The sequence below is a fragment of the Helicoverpa armigera genome, chromosome 4 (assembly GCF_030705265.1).
Source record: "Helicoverpa armigera isolate CAAS_96S chromosome 4, ASM3070526v1, whole genome shotgun sequence".
In the NCBI taxonomy this organism is placed as follows: domain Eukaryota; kingdom Metazoa; phylum Arthropoda; class Insecta; order Lepidoptera; family Noctuidae; genus Helicoverpa; species Helicoverpa armigera.
In genome coordinates this window covers 2,787,744-2,801,135 of record NC_087123.1, presented here as the reverse complement: position 1 = coordinate 2,801,135, position 13,392 = coordinate 2,787,744, and the positions used below count along the sequence as shown (strand labels likewise).

The following is a 13,392-nucleotide window of genomic DNA, read 5'->3' as shown; positions in this document are numbered from 1 at the left end:
AATGTTACTAAAGTAGTAGAACATAAAACACATTCACTTGCATATTATTAGGGAGTTGATAACAAATGTGTTAAGTGGCGAACCATGTAATACATACCCATTCATATTATTTCTCCACGAGCAGCCTAAAAGAAGAGGTACTGAATCACCGACTGATGTTAATTGCCAGCACGGCATTTGTATTCTAGATAAACTGACACAGATAGGGAGAACGAACTTATTATTTAGTTAGGTAGGCAGGGCACTAGAAAATGCAATTTCTTCGAGTGAGTAAAAAAAAATGATCGGAGCGATGGATGAACTTGTTTCGTTATTGCGTTTGCCTGCTGTTGCATGACATAGGTATGTGGTTCAGGTTTTTGGAGAGATTAACCTAGTAGGTACACAATCGTCTGAAAACATGATTGTAGCAATGCAACGCTAAATCTAAGGCTAAATTGTGCCCAATACCGATGCGGTACCTTACCAACTTTCGTGTTCACGCTTTCGGTAATGTAGGTGTGGGAGTTAGCATCTAGGGACGTTCTACAGAGCCTTAGTCTCATTCATATTCATATTATTTATTTGCATTTATTTATTTTTGTCTCAATTTTTATGCATCTGTAGATATATTATAGGTATTCTACTTTTGATAAGTAGCACTCAATCATACAGGGCATCAACATAGGACAAGAAGATTTAATTGGGGTCATAATAAAATTATTGTTCGATAAAGTAAAATTCAAATTTCTAAAGAATCATCATTCATCAGCCTTCTAGAGGTAACAGGCATGAATCGTGCAGGTAAAATAAATAAATATTATGAATTAAGTACTTTATTATTGTTTCAGACATATTCTTCATGTACTTACTGCTTAAAGGCTTTAAAAATCTTTCCATAAAGCTTTTAAAACAAAGCAACAATAAATAAATAGACCATATAAAAATTCAAACATCTGTATTTCAATGATAAATCCGTATCAATGATTTAGTCGAAAACAAAATTTTAACAAAGTATTGCGTAAGTTAAGTTTTAGAATTGATTGGATAAAGCCACCGGATCACAATAATAGTAATATAATATAAATTTACATTTGAAAAATATAATAAAATTTGTTTATTCTCGTAAAGGATAACGGCCAAACAAATGTGCTTAGTGAATCTTTCTCCAATCAACGTCGTACGCAGGGTTACAGTCTAGCAGGTCTACTCTTAACATTATTTCAACACTTCATTCGTTCAGCAATATAAAAGTATTCAAACTGATCACAAAGTTATGGCAGCTCCATGGAACCCCATGCAACACTTAACATATGTACCAACAGCTCGAGTCATACATGACATTGCATTCAGTTCAGTTCACAAGTGCCACTCGCGACATCACAAGCAAGGCTTACTCTATTACCGTAAAGTATTATGTAACGATCAAACGATATATCGTAACGACCTACTATATACACTTGCACCTCTCGGAATAATGTCACATATTGCCCTTAACTCTCTTATATAAATATTAGGTTGATTCAATCTTAATTAATGAGATGTGGTTTTCCATCGTTGGTAAAAATGCAAAAAACAATCACATAAACAGACTAGTATCCAAAAACGCCATCGAAAATTACATAATTTATATTTATTGCAAAGGATAGGCCACAAACTAAAGGCGATTACACGAATACATAAGCTCAATTTCGAAACGCGGATTTTATAAATCCAAAACATAAACATTTTTTCATCCCCGTAATCGACACAAGACGTAAAGTACGTAGATCGGCGGAACTATCTCGGTATAATACGATTTTTATCGACCGTCGTCGGTCTGTAGGCGCTAGCGCCGCGCCTCAACATAAACTCACGAATACTCTACATATCGATAAATCTACTCAGTCGTTTGTTTACTCATAAAAATATATCTTTAAAAGGCTCAAATAAATGGGGTGCTTCGCTCGGGCGGCGCTACGTCGGCGGCGGCTAGTGCACGGGCAGCAGCGTGGCGGCCGCTAGTGCACGGGCAGCAGCGTGGCGTCGGCCAGGCGGCGCCGCAGCAGCTCGGAGTCGGCGGGCGGCGACAGCCCCAGCGGGCACTCGATCAGCGGCGCCGGCTGCTGCGACTTGCTGCCGCGCAGCGCCCGCGCCCGCTCAGGCTCCATGTACGAGTAGTTCATGGAGAAGTGCTGCTGGATCACCCGGTTCACCGCCATCGCCGACTCCGCGAAGTTCGACAGGTTGCGCGCTGACATGTTGCTGCCGAAAGAAGAAACTCACGTTATTATAACACTTCAAGTTGCCACTCTTTATGCATCGTTGTATCAAAGTCCTCCATTTACCCTGACAGGTTTAGATGTATGTAAAGATCAACTCACCGTTTAATATTGAGCGAGGTCTGCAGCTGCGGGTGGATCGCATTAGGATCCGCCCGCCGCAGCCAGGGATGCGTCAACACGCGTTCGGCGCTGAGCCTGTGTGACGCCTCGCGGACCAACAGCTGCCGGATTAGATCCTTCGCGTCGCTCGAGATGTCGCCCCACTCCTCCTCGGGGAACGTATAACGTCCCTCCTGTAGGCAATAACAAACAATTGTTACTGCAAATCGAAGAGAAATTGTTAGCAAGTTTGGCAAAAAGAGTACAAGCTAAAATTAGAGAATTAGAGTAGAACCGAAACCACGAAATAACTAGTGTAAGCTAAAAGCCAATGTGAGATGGGCAAAGTTAAGTGAATCCTAAGGTCAACGGGGATAAAATAAAGATAGAAGATAATACCATAGAGTCTATGATGATACTAAAGAAAATTCTGTAAAAACCAACCTGAATAGAGTTAAAGAGCAACTCCTGGCAAGCGCGGCAGTTCTCGCCGCGCTCCCAGCCGCAGTCGGAGCCGCAGTCGGCCCGGAACGGCGGGTACCCGCACAGCAGGATGTACGCGATCACGCCCAGCGACCACAGGTCACACCGCTTGTCGTAATGATTCGCTGCCGAACCCGCGAATAGGGACACCACTTCGGGCGCCATGAATTCCGCGCTGCCCACCTATGACAAAAGAAATGAAGTTTAGTTACAAGTTCAGGTATATTTAGGTAGGCACGGGAAATATTGTTGAAAATAGAGAGCAAATTTAATCGTCAACCTTGAACACAGAGGTGAAATAGGCACAGCATCAAATAGTATGCAAGATGATGATGGTAAAGCTATAGAATGTGATAAAGAAACGAAACAAAATACTGAATCTCTAAACACAAAGCAGAATCTTACCAACAACGATCAAAATGATATTAAAACAGATAAATACAGCATACCATACAAAGAGCTACATTAAGTAGGCTACTCATAATATAATGAATTACTGTTCAGCTGCCCGAAGGCTACGGGCGATTACTTCGAAGAGATTACACAGGATTTAGATATATCTTTACAACGTCCACGGATAATGTAGGTATTTGAAGGACTACAGTCAACGTTTGTTATTCTGACTTTCCGTATCTCGTGATTTAGAGTCGGCATAAAATTAACATAAAACTAAGAATTACTGTTTGTACTCAATATTGAGACTTATCGCTTTGTGCTGTTGCTTTGCTGTAGTTTTTCCACTAGCTAAGAAACTAGCAAATATTAACTGTTATTCATTTAAGACATTATCGTCACCAACTAAATATTAGGTTCTTTGCTTTCTGTCTCACCAAATTATTTTTTCAATGTTTATTTACAACTGCGCAAAACAAATTTGGCGCCACATGGTACAATGATAAAGGCACAATCAACACAGTCCAGATGTTAGGGTCACCGGTTATTATGACTTAATATGCAATGTTATTTCAATATATTCGTCCGAAGCCATTGACACATGAATCGTAACAATAGCCTCTGTTATGCCTAAGGGGATGATTCATAGATTTTTACCTACAGCAGTTTTTACAACAGACATATTAATCTTTTCAAGAAGATATCGGATTAATTTGTAAACAACAACAACAGTGTAATTGTTTATTTTTGTAACCTATCTATAATAGATTTCTGTTATCTTTTGGCATTTTCCTTGTTTCGTTTTTAATTCCGTACTCATCATCGTGTACTATATAAAATTCCAATGCCTATACATCACATACATGTCTTATTTAAAAACATCTGTGAAGTACCACTGTAAACAGCTTATATTTATCAGTAGATACGATAAAATTATCAGTTGAATTAATTAACAAAGATATATTGTCTTATCATTTTGCACTAGTGGACATAAATATTACTTAAAATGTTTACAAGATTTTATCAGTAATTTTGCAGTTAATTTATCGGTGCCGACTAAGTTGAAAACAAAGAAAGAGCAAACGTCAGAGATAGGACCATTGCTAGGGATGATAAAACATAGCGTATCGAGAGTTCACAATACTGGGAGCAATTAGGTAAGTCACATGTTGAAATTGCTGATTGAGAGAAATAAATCAACGATAAGCAATTGAAACGTGACTGAAGACATTACAATGATGATATTGATGCTAGACTATTGATTTTAAGTAAACAGAAACTTTGTGGGAAACAACGCTGACTGCGTTAGGTAAAAGTCTTCAAATCCCTTAGTTCAAGGTTGAGGATTAGAGCTCATACGGGCTTACACGATTACGTGTTCGGTCTAGAGGACAATTATGATATAACCCCTTAAAATTACGCTTAATCTCTTTAAGTAACAAAGCTATTGGTTCGTACGCGATTTACATGAAGGTTATCTAACAAAGAATGCATACATATCTCGCAATAAAGACATCAAGTATAGCGTCGCTACAACTGCTATCAAACAAAGGAGTACCTCAGGGTACAATACTAGGGCCAACCTAATATATGTATAGGAATGAAAGAATACTCACTGGCGTCATAAGCTGCGGGGTCGCCAGCGGGCTCGCAAGACTCGAAGTAAAACTGATTCCACTCCCGAGATCGAAGTCGCATATCTTCACTGGGCAAAGTCTATCACGGTGGACGCATAATATGTTCTCTGGCTTGAGATCGCGGTGTGCGACACCTTTACCGTGGAGGAAATGTAAAGCGTTCGCTATCTCACGCACGATCTCTGCCGCTTGCGGCTCTGAGAAATAGTGGTGCTCCTGTATGCGCGACAGAAGCTGACCGCCGTTGATCTGGAACAATCGAATACGTTCTTGTAGAACACAATAGCACTTCAAATATTTGCTACGAACAGTAACATTGACGGCGATAAGAAATAACCTTATTCACATAAGTAGGTTGTTCTTCGCAAGTTATTTCAAATTAATTAAAAACAGCAGTGTAAAAATAAACCATGGCAGGATTGGATCTATAAAAAGGATGAATGTCGAAGGAAGGGTGAATATAAATAAAAAAATGATAACCTTAGATCCCATAAACATGGCCAGTTTGATAATTTTAGACATAAATTGCTCAAAATAAGTATGGTTCAGGAGTTTATCATTGAATAATATTGTAGGTACAGGAACAGACACAACAAGATAACGGCTGTAAACAGTGCCATATCAGATATCGCACTCGCAACAGGCTTTATTATTCGCAGGCTGGCCACCAATTACGAAATGAAATTGTTGCTATCTGTTTTGTTGCCTGAGTGAATTATTAAATTTAATGAAACTGGGGAAATTATTTCAGCTGAATAAATTATCGTAACTATAGTACACGGTAAAAGTATTTATTATTTACACTTTCCCGCAATAATCCATTCATCCATTGTTGTTACCACAAAAGATATTAAAACTTTTTGCAAACTGTAACATGACATAAATAAAATTGATGATTCTACTGAACTCGGAAAAGTGACCTTTAAAGGTGTTATGTTCAATCCTGAAACGTCAGTAATCGAAGCCTGAGAGCTTTCCAACGAGCTTCTGTATAAAGCAAAACAATAGGACAATACATTAAAGAGACTTGAAGAAAAAAATCAATACGCAGTAACTTTGCTGGAATTCTACACAGGTTAGACTCCACAATCATTCAGAATGAATTATTACCGCGGAAATAATAGTTCAGTTGCTATCTTTGACCAGTGTTTGCACTTTCCTTATTGCCCTTTAATTACATTTTGCACAATAATTGCACATTATTAACATAGCATGGCTATTATTGATACGTGGAGTATTTTCTATTCGCGTGGCTATCAGAACATTCCGTCCATTTCATAGCAAATATTTTCCATGTGGCACAAAACAGCCTGTTTAAACTTTATTGTTAAAATGTGGTGTACAACATGTGTCGGCTGACTCATTGTGAAATGCGTTACAATTATTGACGCTCACAATACTTGCTAATAAGGCAAAAAATATGATAAAGAGGATAAATAAAAATCATGATTGATGAATGATGATTTAGGAAATAACGATAAAAAAGTGTTACATTGACCCATATTGATGTAACCACAAAGGTTAGGTATTCTAATTATACCTTCGAAACAAAGGCTTTGAATATTTCACAGATTACGCGAACAATCGGAATAGTGCATACCTAGCAAAGTTACATGAGTTTGTTAAGGTTATACGGGTTGTACGCATTTGTAATTAAAGAAGATACAAAAGGACTAAACTGTGACGAAAATTGGAATGTAATTATGTTAATTTATTTCCCAGAGCAGTCCATCATAAGAATTATGTAATTTTAAAACAAGACAGTCTCCCACACGAAGTTGCTGCGACAATATGAGTAATTATGAAAATTATAAATTCCGTAACAGTGCGTCACTTTATTTATTAACTACAGTATGTACCATCAATGAACTCCCTCATTATCACAACAATAATGATTGACGTGAATAAAATGTTTCATTCTATTTTGGACATAAAAGAAGTTACAGCAGGTAAAATCAGTGCCTACAATGTTCCTCCTACTTTATACAAAATGTTTGCTAACTGTATACCTGGCATAATCCCCGTAGGCCAAACTAAAAAGACACTCAATTAAGTGATAACAACGAAATAAGTAGTCAAAAGGAATTTAACATCAAACGAATTGTTAAAGAAAACTTGACATCAAAGACGTCGTACCGTAATACAAATTCTGGGAAAAGGAAAAATATTAAATTGGGTAACGACAAATAGATGAAAGTTGGGCCACGTTTTTATAGAGCGGAGAACAGTCAACGCCTGGGGGCTAGGGAGCAGAGACCGGCCGAAATTGGATCAGTTGAAATTGGAATTGGACTCAATAAGGAATATTTAGAATTTCTTTATGATTTCTGTAAGTCTGTATTTCTAAATGAGTCTCACCTTCTCGAAGACAAGGTAGAACTTGTCTGTGTCCTCAAAGAATTCAATGAGCTGGATTATGTTCGGGTGTCCCTGGCAGTAGTGGAAGGTCTCCACCTCGCGGAACACCCTGGCGCGGGCGTGCCCCGGCACTTTGTCGATGATCTTCACTGCGAATTCCTGGCCCGTGTAGATGTTGACGCACGTCTGTACCGAGGCGTACGCGCCCTCGCCTAAAACCTCGCCTGTAAGCTTGTAGAGGTCTGTGAACAAATATACAATATTCGTTAGCCCATGATACTGAAGAGAACTGTTGTTTTCAGACTTTATTAATCCTGTTATCTAGAAAAATGATATCATCAGCTGAGCTAATATGCAGACTAATCCGAGATAAGGCTTCTTTTGTCAAATATTAGTGCTTACCTTGGAAACATGACGTGACAACGGAGCTCCCAGAGCGCTTCTTCCTACGGCGCTTCCTGCGCGCCTCTTCCTTGCGCCGCTGCAAGTCCTCACTGTCGGGGATGGGGACGGGAGCTGACGGCTCGTTGCCTCTGGGGCTCTCGTCCGATTCGCGCTCACTGCCCGACTGGCTGCTGCAGCGGCCCACACCTGGAGACAAAACAAAAGAAACATTAATAAACTAATCATCACATGTAAATTCGTTAAAATAATTTACTCAAGCATCGTTGAGATTCACGAACTCATTTCAGGTCGAATTGATTTTGTAGCTCTTGACGACAGTAAATTAGGTAGGTATGCGGAATTCTATGCCGGTTTTTGTCAGTTATGTCTAACGTGAATTAACTGTTTTTGTAGCCTGTTTTTCATTGACACTCTTTTCCATTTGATAGTTGTAAATTGTTTTTGTTTATATTTTTTATGTGTTTACATTCAAATGTTTTTTAGAAGTTGTTGTATCGGAAAGAGAAGATCTGTGAGCAACGTTTTACAAAACGAATTGAAGTATAGTGATAGACCATTGTTTCTAAACAACCTCCCACAAAGCTACAAGTGTTCGCTATGAAACTGCTTTGACTATGACTACATTAGCGAGTTATGGCGACATCCCTTGTTTTATGTGTGAACGCGGAACATTGCGTAGGCAGGCCGCTACCACAATAACTAGCGTCTGCAAGACGTCGTCATCGTCGAGACGGCTCTCACTTCGCTTGTGCCAGCTATTGTTAGAACTCTTCACTGTGTTTAGGTTGCATTAAAATTCATCAACCATTAAATAACAGCATGTAAAACTGTTATCAACATCCAAACGTGAATAGTAAATGGAAAAGACTTTTCGGGTCGACAAAGAGTTGAAGCAATCCCGGAACAAAAGTTTGTCCTATCAGGGCAAATGTGACGGCTGTCATCGATAATATAATTCTGACGTGAGACGTGACTGTGCACGCTGAGCTGGCAAACAAAGCCGGTTCAACGACCTACATGGCCGCACCCAGGCGCTGCGTACGCGCGCCCACGTTACGCGATCACTCGGCCTCTTGGCGTAAAAACTAGCCAAGTTGCATCGACTCCTACTAGAAGAAGCAAATCACTACTCGCTCTGAACTCTGTTATAAGCTATCAAACTTACAAAATCAATATTACATGGACAGTTAGATAACTTTTAGGCCTGTTCAATATATGTACCTACCTACATAATTATCATCAATACAAAATTATACTTCAACAGTTTCAATTAGAGCCTATCTTAGTTAGCATATAAACTGCTAAATCAGTAAACCATACATGAAACAAATAAGCCTGACGAGGGACACTGAACGACGGAGGAATTAGAATCAATCAGTGCCTACGTGATCCGTATTGGTGGACATTTATTCGCTTGGTTTCATCTTCCTAGTTGGGCTGTAGCTTTAAATGAAATGCACGTTCAATAAACGGTTGAATAATGCGTCAGCATTGCGTGTTTATTCGGTCCATTCGTCATAATGAATGATAAAAACGAAACTTAAGAATTAATTACAGCACGCGATGACCTAAACATGGGCTGCACGACAACAAGCCGAATGCGCAATAGCCATACGGCTTGTATGCCTCTAACAATCAGCCCGAGGCACGCCTACGCATACAATCACCCGTTTCAACATAGAAACTTCCTGTTTAAATACTAAATTGTTCTAAATTTCCACAGGAATAAGCGCTCAAAGCAAGCGCTGTACAGTGTACGTCCGTTCATGAATATCGCTAAACAAAACCGTCTGTATACAAACATTACGGTATCGCACCACAACAAGGAAACCTTCCTGATACTAAAAACGACAGTGACTGAGTCATCGGCTGGTTGCTACTCAAACCCAAATATAATGCGACACAATAACGCAACCCACGTATTACCTTGGGCTTTATTAAAATTAAAAATAAATACCCAAAAAGCCAAATCAAAACTCCAAAAATGATGTCGACGGCAGCATTCGAAAATGTTCGCTTTGTCCACGAAGCGCCACGTCAATGGGTGCGGAACGCAAGCGCGTAAGAAACGTTAGGAGCAATCAGTTCAATTACTGATACAAGATTTAATTCCTGGCCACGAAGTAATTGTACACTTGTCTTATGGTATCGCATGTACGTCGCGTGATTCCTCGTCCCGCGCAGCACCACGTGGCGAAGCACTTGCCTTGCAGCGTGGCTGGTTACGTAAAACACCTCAGCGACCGCAGCAGCCACACAAGTACACAACAACAAACTTCTAAAACATTTTCAAAATCCTCCCACTGAGTTTGATGCTAGAATTACGCGAGGTCGAGGTGAAACAATGGTTGACCCAAATAACAAACAAAAGACTATCAAAATTATAACGATTGTATTGTCAACCGAATTTTGCCTAAGAATAGCATTAATTTTATTTGTTCAATACATTCTAGCCTTAATAACGAAACTTAATAACCACGAACTCATTAAAAATACTAAACGTTGTTCCGCAAATTAACCCAGCAATCATGTAAATCGACGGATAAATGTGTATTCATGCGAGTAACATACATTTGTTAGACTAAGTAATAACAAATAATTCCTGATAGAGATATATTGGCTGGATTGGATATCAACGTGTACTCTGGAGCAAAATTGTCGCCACGACTTTATGCCCTCAGTTGTATGTTTCTACTTTCTAATCTGGTAGGCAGGCATAAGCGCTTGGCCACGAATACGCTCTCTAGTTGCCGATTGCAGGCCTATTATGCTTTTGTTTTGTACCCTTAAGCTATTCAAAATCACTGCTTTCTAATCACAGCAAATAACGAATGCATTTTTGAAGATTCAATTAGCTTCTAACGCGAAACAGACATTGATAGACATGCTCAGCTTCATGATCTGTCCAATTTCGAATTTAAATCCACAATTTCGCAAACTGCGAAAAAATAATTGTACTCATGAAAATAGAGATCACAATAAAAACTTTCGTAAACAAAATAACCAAGCATTGCAAATGCCTTTAATGTAATTTCTAAATTGGTCGACCAATCCGTCATAATCATTATAATCAAAGATCAAAGTCGACGGTTAAAGTGGTGATGAATAAACTGCCAACTCGGCCTGGCACTGCAACCGAACTGAACGATAATATCTAGGTGAAACTTCAACTAGGGCGTTTCAATATACCAATAGCTACAGCATGTAACGAACCACTTTCACTCACTGCTGATTCTGCCCCCTGACTAAAGATAACGCATATGAATGTAGCAAATGACAAAAAATACCCAACAGCAACACGACTTCAAACATCCAATTTTGGTTCCGTAGACGAAGGCTAGTTATACTAAACCAGAATGGTAATATTGGAAAGGATGCTTACAACTTGCATAAATGGCATAGGTGAATCTTGATAGCTTGTCGTGATATAAAAGGATACATTGAACATCCACATAAATGGGAGACCAAACAGTAAGAACCACCATTCATGGTGCAATCGATATGAAAGGGGATGAGAGGAGTACTGTTTATCTGGTACGAATTGCGAGCTATGCAAGTATGGACAGATCGATTTGCAAAAGGAGCAAGAGGGGTATGCACACGAGGTGAAGGGAGCGCAGTTTGATATTACACCGGAACAAACGTGAAGTCCGTCACGGTCAAGGTTACTCTGTTTTACTCAGCCGATGGACACGATTGACTGATTCCAATCAACGCCGATTTAAATTTTACAGCATTTGATTGTTTAAAAATTTCAAGCATTCGTTGAAAAAACTGAGCGAATAAATCTTTATTTATTTTCAACACGTTCCACGTAGCTATTTTGATAGTTACTAGTTATTTTTAACTATGAAGAGGGGTAGATATAATTATGAAAACATCCCGAAGTTATAAGAAAAGTTTCAGATATTAGGGTTGCCCATTCTGATTCAGAAGAAAATAAAAAAGGCACGAAGAAAGGCAACATCTGTTACAAAACAACAGAATTCCCAAGATATTATATAAATTCTGTAACACTAGTGCGCAGTTTTGTTTTAGTAGGTGACCTTGGCCATGAACGCCGTGGGGCGACGCGCTCCAGCGGCCATGTTGAATTGAAACCGTGGAGAGTAATGAAACTGCATGAAATTATAAACGCATTCTTACCAATTTAGTTTTAAAACAGTGGATCAATAACAACCAATAAAGTGTGATATGAGGAGGCGAGGAAAATCAAAAATGTGCCGTACAATACAAACACACATAAATATAATTTTGCTCATTACACGCATTCCATACCGGGGTTGTTTGACAACTTTCTTGAAATTTAACAGCCTGATATGAAAAGAAAGATTTAGATAAGTTGAAAAGCAACAATACTTTGTTGTTAAACATCGAAAGTGGATTAAGTTTTGCAGATACCTCAAATTTTCGTTAATGAGGAATTCCTAGGCCTGAGCTCGTAAAATTTACATATTTTTCGTCATAATGGAATCAGTCAAGAAAAACAATATGAAATGACCAATCACATTTTGAAATGCCATGTCATCCGATACATTTGACAGTAAGATAAATAAATATTAATTGACTATTCGTTCTTCTGCATTAGCAATTCATTTCGAAAACATAATTTTGGGAGTAGGTAAATGTAACTAAGCAACAGCTACAGAATTAAAACCAAATAATGCGATAATGTGAACAGGAAACACATTTATTATATCATTTAAGTTAGCAGTAATAAAACTGCTGAATGTGTTCCTTAGTAATATCATAAACATAATAACGACTCGGATTCAGTAAACGTTGCGAAATTGCGGATTGTGAAATAGTGTGCTGGCTGACCGGTCAACGCTCGCTCCGTATAACGCGAACTTTGACATTTGAAAGTAAATCACACTTAGCGATTATTCTCTTAACTCCAAACAATGAGATTGAAGAACGTAAACACTGTTACAGATATAAGCAAATCACAATTTCAACAGGAGTAACAAAACAGAGTAAAATGGAAATACCTAGCACAAAGTAAACGGCAGTAACAATCACACGTCACTAGTCATAAAATCCTAAGTTTAAATTGCAATGCATTGAGTGTGGTCAGTGCAGCACATCAATGGGTTATTAACAATAATACCTTTATGAAAACAACCAAGGACAATGCAATAATTCATTTAATGATCGATCTTGACATTCAAACGCTGAAGTCTCAGCCAATCGTAAAAATGCATTCGTAACCAAGAATATAACAATACATATGTATACTATACGTAGATATACGTGGGCGAACATGAACAGCTGATTACAGTATCAGAATTTAATGATCAAGAGGCTAAATAAATTAAAGGTGTCAAAAGGTGTGATACACCGGCACATGACGCAATCGTTGATATGAAGTTTACAATTGATCATGATGAAGCGGTTCTAGATGATAAATCTTAACAAAATGATGCAATTCTAAATATACGTAAACCAGCTGTAGATATCGTGCCTACATCATTCGTTTGTAAAAGGCTGTTAATGTTTGGAGTCGTTTTAAAAACAAAACATTTGATAAAGAATTTTGATAAACTGACTTTTTTGAAATATGTACATCATAAGTGAATGAACCTCTCGCTGCATTAAATCTGAAAATGAACTGAAAAACCGAGTTCTAAAGCAGCTGTCTAACTGATTCTAATTAGCAATCTCATTTTGGAAGCTCTAAATTGCTCAACTAACTACTATTGCAAGATTAACTGAAATGGTTACTCATTTAGTCGTTTCAAGAATTAATTAAACCAATAATATGCTGATTCAAC

The 13,392-nt window shown here is 38.4% G+C and overlaps 1 protein-coding gene across 6 annotated transcripts in view; it reads right to left on the bottom strand.

The window, feature by feature from the left end:
* Window positions 1-920: 920 nt before the first annotated feature.
* LOC110370503 (MAP kinase-interacting serine/threonine-protein kinase 1) overlaps window positions 921-13,392 on the bottom strand; it is a 72,142-nt gene continuing 59,670 nt past the window's right edge. For all 6 annotated transcript variants that reach the window (XM_021326332.3, XM_021326331.3, XM_049846976.2 and 3 more), the window contains 6 exons: window positions 7,616-7,804; window positions 7,214-7,455; window positions 4,835-5,104; window positions 2,787-3,008; window positions 2,343-2,536; window positions 921-2,223 (listed from right to left, as the gene is read on the bottom strand). In XM_021326332.3, the coding sequence (XP_021182007.1) occupies window positions 1,980-2,223; window positions 2,343-2,536; window positions 2,787-3,008; window positions 4,835-5,104; window positions 7,214-7,455; window positions 7,616-7,804 (1,361 nt within the window). In that variant the 3' untranslated portion in view covers window positions 921-1,979. The remainder of the gene's footprint in view (window positions 2,224-2,342; window positions 2,537-2,786; window positions 3,009-4,834; window positions 5,105-7,213; window positions 7,456-7,615; window positions 7,805-13,392) is intronic.